The 8,313-nt window shown below is 49.0% G+C and overlaps 2 protein-coding genes across 2 annotated transcripts; one reads left to right on the top strand and one right to left on the bottom strand.

The window, feature by feature from the left end:
- Nucleotides 1–3,354: 3,354 nt before the first annotated feature.
- Nucleotides 3,355–4,955, bottom strand: LOC136178172 (putative claudin-24). Its single transcript, XM_065952158.1, has one exon. The coding sequence runs from the start codon at nt 4,630–4,632 to the stop codon at nt 3,967–3,969; it is 666 nt and encodes a 221-aa protein (XP_065808230.1). The 5' UTR covers nt 4,633–4,955; the 3' UTR covers nt 3,355–3,966.
- A 724-nt stretch (nt 4,956–5,679) lies between these two features.
- dph3 (diphthamide biosynthesis 3) lies at nt 5,680–8,273 on the top strand. Its single transcript, XM_065952159.1, has 3 exons — nt 5,680–6,420; nt 7,756–7,839; nt 7,953–8,273. The coding sequence occupies exons 1-3, from the start codon at nt 6,313–6,315 to the stop codon at nt 8,031–8,033; spliced, it is 273 nt and encodes a 90-aa protein (XP_065808231.1). The 5' UTR covers nt 5,680–6,312; the 3' UTR covers nt 8,034–8,273.
- Nucleotides 8,274–8,313: the final 40 nt, after the last annotated feature.

Below are 8,313 nucleotides of genomic sequence, written 5' to 3'. Positions count from 1 at the left end.
CACAGATACACACAGACACACACAGACACACACACACACACACACACACACACACACACACACACATACACACACACAGACACACACACACACACACACACACACACACACACACACAGTCTCATGTGATCTGCTCAATGACATCCTGTCTTCTGCTGTTGGACTCAGATGAAAAACAAACAGCTTCTTTTGTTCTCAACTGTTACTGACAGGAATACACACACACACACACACACACACACACACACACACACACACACACACACACACACACACACACAGACACACACACACAGACACACAGACACAGAGAGACACACACACACATAGACACACACACACACACACACACACACACACACACACACACACACACACACACACACACACACACACACACAGACACACAGACACAGAGAGACACACACACACATAGACACACACACACACACACACACACACACACAGGATTTTGTTATTTAATCTTCGTGTACACCATTTCAAAGTTAGCTCGTGTTAGCGCTTGTTAGCTCGTGTTAGCTCGTGTTAGCGCTTGTTAGCTCGTGTTAGCGCTTGTTAGCTCGTGTTAGCTCGTGTTAGCGCTTGTTAGCTCGTGTTAGCGCTTGTTAGCTCGTGTTAGCTCGTGTTAGCGCTTGTTAGCTTGTGTTAGCTCGTGTTAGCGCTTGTTAGCTGGTGTTAGCGCTTGTTAGCTTGTGTTAGCGCTTGTTTGCTCGTGTTTGCTCGTGTTAGCTCGTGTTAGCTCGTGTTTGCTCGTGTTAGCTCGTGTTAGCTCGTGTTTGCTCGTGTTTGCTCGTGTTTGCTCGTGTTAGCTCGTGTTTGCCCGTGTTAGCTCGTGTTTGCTCGTGTTTGCTCGTGTTAGCTCGTGTTGGCTCGTGTTAGCTCGTGTTGGCGCTTGTTAGCTCGTGTTAGCGCTTGTTAGCCCGTGTTTGCTTGTGTTAGCTCGTGTTGGCGCTTGTTAGCTTGTGTTAGCGCTTGTTAGCCCGTGTTTGCTCGTGTTAGCTCGTGTTTGCTCGTGTTAGCTCGTGTTAGCTCGTGTTTGTTCGTGTTAGCTCGTGTTAGCTCGTCTTGGCTCGTGTTAGCTCGTGTTGGCTCGTGTTAGCTCGTGTTTGCCCGTGTTAGCCCGTGTTTGCTCGTGTTAGCTCGTGTTTGCTCGTGTTAGCTCGTGTGAGCTCGTGTTTGTTCGTGTTAGCTCGTGTTGGCTCGTCTTGGCTCGTGTTAGCTCGTGTTGGCTCGTGTTGACTCGTGTTAGCTCGTGTTAGCTCGTGTTGGCTCGTGTTAGCTCGTGTTGGCTCGTGTTGACTCGTGTTAGCTCGTGTTAGCTCGTGTTGGCTCGTGTTGGCTCGTGTTTGCTCGTGTTTGCTCGTCTTTGCCCGTGTTAGCCCGTGTTAGCTCGTGTTAGCTCGTGTTAGCTCGTGTTTGCTCGTGTTAGCTCGTGTTGGCTCGTGTTTGCTCGTGTTTGCTCGTCTTTGCCCGTGTTAGCCCGTGTTAGCTCGTGTTAGCTCGTGTTTGCTCGTGTTAGCTCGTGTTGGCTCGTGTTAGCTCGTGTTAGCTCGTGTTAGCTCGTGTTGGCTCGTGTTGGCTCGTGTTTGCTCGTGTTTGCTCGTCTTTGCCCGTGTTAGCCCGTGTTAGCTCGTGTTAGCTCGTGTTTGCTCGTGTTGGCTCGTGTTAGCTCGTGTTTGCCCGTGTTTGCTCGTGTTTGCCCGTGTTTGCCCGTGTTAGCTCGTGTTAGCTCGTGTTAGCTCGTGTTTGCTCGTGTTAGCTCGTGTTAGCTCGTGTTAGCTCGTGTTTGCCCGTGTTAGCTCGTGTTAGCTCGTGTTTGCTCGTGTTTGCTCGTGTTAGCTCGTGTTAGCTCGTGTTTGCTCGTGTTAGCTCGTGTTAGCTCGTGTTTGCTCGTGTTTGCCCGTGTTAGCTCGTGTTAGCTCGTGTTTGCTCGTGTTTGCTCGTGTTAGCTCGTGTTAGCTCGTGTTTGCTCGTGTTAGCGCTGTAAGAGAGCTAAAAGAACAGGACACTCAGAAACATAAAGATATAAAATCTTTTTGTTTGTAGAGAAGATGGACAGCGGCCTGTGATGGCGTTGCTTTGTGTCAGCGTGGTCTGTGATGGCGTTGCTTTGTGTCGGCGTGGTCTGTGATGGCGTTGCTTTGTGTCAGCGTGGTCTGTGATGGCGTTGCTTTGTGTCAGCGTGGTCTGTGATGGCGTTGCTTTGTGTCGGCGTGGTCTGTGATGGCGTTGCTTTGTGTCGGCGTGGTCTGTGATGGCGTTGCTTTGTGTCGGCGTGGTCTGTGATGGCGTTGCTTTGTGTCGGCGTGGTCTGTGATGGCGTTGCTTTGTGTCGGCGTGGTCTGTGATGGCGTTGCTTTGTGTCGGCGTGGTCTGTGATGGCGTTGCTTTCTGTCGGCGTGGTCTGTGATGGCGTTGCTTTCTGTCAGCGTGGTCTGTGATGGCGTTGCTTTGTGTCGGCGTGGTCTGTGATGGCGTTGCTTTCTGTCAGCGTGGTCTGTGATGGCGTTGCTTTCTGTCAGCGTGGTCTGTGATGGCGTTGCTTTCTGTCAGGTTGTCAGCGTGCCAGCTGAACATCTGAAAAAGTGGCGTTCCCACTGACGACCTCCTGTGAGGACAAACCAGGACGGTCCAGATCCTGCAGACCTGAGGGTTTGTTGGCGGCGTTGGCAGGGCGGCCTGAGGTGGCAGCGTTTCCATGTTTGTCTTTACGGTGAGAGTCCCAGTGAAACAATGTGAAGGGGAGGGGTCACTTCCTGTCTGCCGACCCACTCGGGTCTGGACGCCATTGTATCAGAGAGGAAGAGAGCAATTAAAGAGCGGGCGGCGTGCTGCGAGACACAGCAGCTCCGTCTCTTTCATGTTTGTGTTGGCAGTGTGTGTGTGTGTGTGTGTGTGTGTGTGTGTGTGTGTGTGTCTGTGTATATACATCTCTGTGAGGACCGTGGTGTGTGTGTGTGTGTGTGTGCGTATAATGAGTGTGTGTGTGTGTAATGTGTGTGTGTGTATAATGAGTGTGTGTGTGTGTATAATGTGTGTGTGTGTGTGTGTGTATAATGAGTGTGTGTGTGTGTGTGTGTGTGTGTGTGTGTGTGTGTGTATAATGAGTGTGTGTGTGTGTGTGTGTGTGTATAATGAGTGTGTGTGTGTGTGTGTGTATAATGTGTGTGTGTGTGTGTATAATGAGTGTGTGTGTGTGTGTGTGTGTGTGTGTGTGTGTATAATGAGTGTGTGTGTGTGTGTGTGTGTGTGTATAATGAGTGTGTGTGTGTGTGTGTGTATAATGAGTGTGTGTGTGTGTATAATGAGTGTGTGTGTGTGTGTGTGTGTGTGTGTAATGAGTGTGTGTGTGTGTGTGTGTGTGTGTGTATAATGAGTGTGTGTGTGTGTGTGTGTGTGTGTGTGTATAATGAGTGTGTGTGTGTGTGTGTGTGTGTGTGTGTGTGTGTGTGTATAATGAGTGTGTGTGTGTGTGTGTGTATAATGAGTGTGTGTGTGTATAATGAGTGTGTGTGTGTGTGTGTGTATAATGAGTGTGTGTGTGTGTGTGTGTGTGTGTGTGTGTGTGTGTGTGTGTGTGTATAATGAGTGTATTGTGATGAAGAACAAAAGCAGTCTGATCTGATTTCTGTTGATTTGTAAAAATGTTTGAGCTTCATCAAAAACATCAGAGGGCTCTGTCACCCCCCCTCCCTCTCCCCCTCTCCCCCCCTCCCTCTCCCCCCTCCCTCTCCCCCCCTCCCTCTCCCCCCTCCCTCTCCCCCCCTCCCTTCACACACACACACACACACACAAATAAATTCTTATAAAATGTATTTTAATCTTTAAGAACTCTTTAGACAGAGAAACAATCGTTCCTGATTGAAGGTGATTATAAAAACCTGCAGCCGGTCTCAGTGGATTATCCTGCAGACCCCTTTAAGACCAGGTCCAGGTCTGAGGGTCTCAGACGTACTCAGTCCTGGTCCTGAAGGGAGGCGGTCCTGGCGGCACCCGGACTAGAGGAATGAGGGTCGTGGGGTTGCGGGTCTCTCTCTGCAGATACAAACAGGAAGAGATGAGCAGGGCCCCGCCCCCTAAGTGCAGGACCGCCCCCGTCCAGCCACAGAACAGAGCGTCTCCAAACTCCCAGCGGGGGACGACCTCGGGGACGGACTCGTCGAAGAACCTCAGGACGGTAAGGTGGGCCATGTAAGAGACTGGAACCAGACCCAGGACCCCTGCCACCAGGCCCAGCGCTCCCCCGACCCCCTTCAGCACCCTCTTGTGGCGGCTGGTGGTCCTCTCGGGGCAGCAGGCGATGGCGTGCAGGCCGGGGATGGCCAGCAGGAGCCCAAGAAGCCCCGCCCACAGCGTGAGGACCATGAGGATCCGGGCCAGCCTGATGTCAGGGGGGAGGCCCAGCAGTGAGTCATAGGGTCTGCACTCAAGACCCCCCAGGTCCTGGACCACGCAGGTCTCCCACAGGCCCAGTTGGTAAGACTCAGTGGGTAGCAGTTCCGTGGACAGCGTGAGCCATGATGTCATCAGGGTGGTGGCGAGCGAACACAGCCACGCCCCTCCACCTATCAGAACACCCGTCAGCTCCAGAGCCTGAACGCCAGAGTCCATGACGAGTCGCTCCTCAGGTCCCCGAGTCTCTGCAGGTCCAGGTCTCTACCTCCCACCTCCACACAGACGGGGTGGGGGGGGGGGGGGGGGGGGTCAGTGTGACATCACTCAACAGGGAGGAGCCTGCTCACAGAGAGAGAGAGAGAGAGAGACCAGCCCCGCCTCCATCAGTCAGACGGGGCGCTGTGATTGGTGGAAGCTGGAAACAACAGCATCATTGATCCGCCTGCAGCAGGAAGTGAACACACACACACACACACACACACACACACACACACACACACACACACACACACACACACACACACACACACACACACACACACACACACACACACACACACACACACACACACACACATTACAGTTTTTTTAAGACACTAAAATGACATGCATATCACAATTATTTAAAATGACACAGAGAGAGAACCTCTTCTCAAGTCTCCAAAAGTCTGAACACATTTTCTGCTTTTTAAATACTCAACACGATTCTCAACAATCTGACATAAAGTCACATTTCTAAACACTGTCATTCAAAATGACACGACAGGAGCCACCTGGATAAACACCTCAATGGTTAATTATTATCACTTCAATCAGGAAGTAAGCAATATGAAAAGAAGTGCAGAGAGAGGAAGAGGAAGAGTGAGAGGTAGTGGTAGAGCTGGTAGAGGAGGAGTGAGAGGTAGAGCTGGTAGAGGAGGAGTGAGAGGTAGAGGTAGAGCTGGTAGAGGAGGAGTGAGAGATAGAGGTAGAGCTGGTAGAGGAGGAGTGAGAGGTAGAGTGAGAGGTAGAGTGAGAGGTAGAGGTAGAGCTGGAAGAGTGAGAGGTAGAGTGAGAGGTAGAGTGAGAGGTAGAGGTAGAGCTGGAAGAGTGAGAGGTAGAGTGAGAGGTAGAGTGAGAGGTAGAGTGAGAGGTAGAGGTAGAGCTGGAAGAGTGAGAGGTAGAGTGAGAGGTAGAGTGAGAGGTAGAGTGAGAGGTAGAGGTAGAGCTGGAAGAGTGAGAGGTAGAGTGAGAGGTAGAGTGAGAGGTAGAGTGAGAGGTAGAGTGAGAGGTAGAGTGAGAGGTAGAGTGAGAGGTAGAGCTGGTAGAGGAGTTAAATTTTCAAATGAAGTCAGATCAAGTTGATGATGTCATCAACGGGCTGACAGTGAGAGGCTGGATGATGTTTTACTGTTCTTTACTGTATGTAGCACTGACTTGTTTGGTGAAAAATAAAAAAATAAATGTTTCAACAGCATGTGTGTGTATCTGCAAATATTTCTGTGCATGTGAACAACAATTCAAACTATTTTAGTATTATGACAAAACAAAAGTTGAGAGTGGTCTTCATTATGACTGACAGTGTGACAAATATCTGTTAATATGAATGAAGTGTGTAAAAGTTTGATGATGCTTCATGTACTTTTGGTTTCAAAGATTCATTTTGATATTTTTAGTGTTTTGATAAAATCAGCTGAGTTTTCAAAATTGTGTTTTAGCAATTGGAAGAAACTGTAATGATAAATAATCAGCTGGCGCCCCCTGCTGGACAGCTGCAGCAGCTACACGTATCTGAACTGCGTCACACGGCCGAGACCGCAGCGATGTACGTCATCACGCGGCGCCACTCCCCACGCTGGATTACGTGCTACATTCCGAGCTGTTGTTTGTTTGTTTGTTTGTTTTTGTTTAGATGAGATGTCGGTGTTTCACGACGAAGTGGAGATCGAAGACTTCGAGTTCGACGAAGAGACGGAGACGTTTTATTTCCCGTGTCCGTGCGGAGACAAGTTCGCTATTAGCAAAGTAAGTGAGCTAACAGCTAACAGCTAACAAGTAGCAGCTAACAGCTAACAGGTAGCAGCTAACAGGTAGCAGCTAACAGGTAGCAGGTAGCAGCTAACAGGTAGCAGGTAGCTCTGTGTGAGCTCCATGTTTTCATATAAAGATCAGATGTGAACGGAGAACTCAAAGACTCTGCTGAGCTCTCAAGTTCAAGTGATCACGACAAAGATGTTCTGTAGACATCAGCAGCCGGGTCCATTGTTTGGTTACCATGGAGACGTGACGTTCAGTTTGTTTGGTTACCATGGAGACGTGACTTTCAGCTTGTTTGGTTACCATGGAGACGTGACTTTCAGCTTGTTTGGTTACCATGGAGACGTGACTTTCAGCTTGTTTGGTTACCATGGAGACGTGACTTTCAGCTTGTTTGGTTACCATGGAGACGTGACTTTCAGCTTGTTTGGTTACCATGGAGACATGACTTTCAGCTTGTTTGGTTACCATGGAGACGTGACTTTCAGCTTGTTTGGTTACCATGGAGACGTGACTTTCAGCTTGTTTGACTTTCAGCTTGTTTGGTTACCATGGAGACGTGACGTTCAGCTTGTTTGGTCACCATGGAGACGTGACTTTCAGCTTGTTTGGTTACCATGGAGACGTGACTTTCAGCTTGTTTGACTTTCAGCTTGTTTGGTTACCATGGAGACGTGACGTTCAGCTTGTTTGGTTACCATGGAGACATGACTTTCAGCTTGTTTGGTTACCATGGAGACGTGACTTTCAGCTTGTTTGGTTACCATGGAGACATGACTTTCAGCTTGTTTGGTTACCATGGAGACGTGACTTTCAGCTTGTTTGACTTTCAGCTTGTTTGGTTACCATGGAGACATGACTTTCAGCTTGTTTGGTTACCATGGAGACGTGACTTTCAGCTTGTTTGACTTTCATCTTGTTTGGTTACCATGGAGACATGACTTTCAGCTTGTTTGGTTACCATGGAGACGTGACTTTCAGCTTGTTTGACTTTCAGCTTGTTTGGTTACCATGGAGACGTGACTTTCTGCTTGTTTGGTCACCATGGAGACGTGACTTTCATCTTGTTTGGTTACCATGGAGACGTGACTTTCAGCTTGTTTGGTTACCATGGAGACGTGACTTTCAGCTTGTTTGGTTACCATGGAGACGTGAGGTTCATCTTGTTTGGTTACCATGGAGACGTGAGGTTCATCTTGTTTGGTCACCATGGAGACGTGAGGTTCATCTTGTTTGGTCACCATGGAGACGTGAGGTTCATCTTGTTTGGTTACCATGGAGACGTGTTGTCTCTCTGATCCAGAGTCTGTTTTTTTATTTCAGGAGGATCTGGAGAACGGCGAGGAGGTGGCGTCGTGTCCCAGCTGCTCGCTCCTCGTCAAAGTTATCTACGAGCTCCTCGTCAAAGTTATCTACGACAAGGTGAGAAACAGGATGTAACACGATCTGTGTGGTTGTATCACGCTGTTTGAACTAACAGATTTTATTGTGAAGGGTCACTGACTGGTTTCCTGTTACAGGAGCTGTTCATGTCCGGAGAAATCATCGACGCTCCGTCATCGTCTTCAGAAGCCAAACTGGAGCTGGTCCAGTCCTCCTGACGCCGACCTCGCAAAACCACTGAACACATCCATCAATCAGCTGATGGATGAATCATTGGATCTGGCGGATGCGCTGACGAGTTCGCAGGTCGTCAGAAATGTTCAGTTTTACGGCGAGGCTTGGTCCTGATGCTGCGTTCAGGTGTTGCTGGGACACATGAGACTCTTCAGTGGATTGTAAATATGTTTAAACATTAACTTATTGAATCTTTTGTTCAAAATAAAAATCATCAAACTGAAGCTTGTTGTGTATTTCATTATTTTAACTTTAACATAACAA

The sequence above is a fragment of the Labrus bergylta genome, chromosome 24 (genome assembly GCF_963930695.1).
Source record: "Labrus bergylta chromosome 24, fLabBer1.1, whole genome shotgun sequence".
Lineage (NCBI taxonomy): Eukaryota > Metazoa > Chordata > Actinopteri > Labriformes > Labridae > Labrus > Labrus bergylta.
The sequence above is the reverse complement of the archived record's forward strand: the minus strand, read 5'-3'. Positions and strand labels throughout refer to the sequence as shown.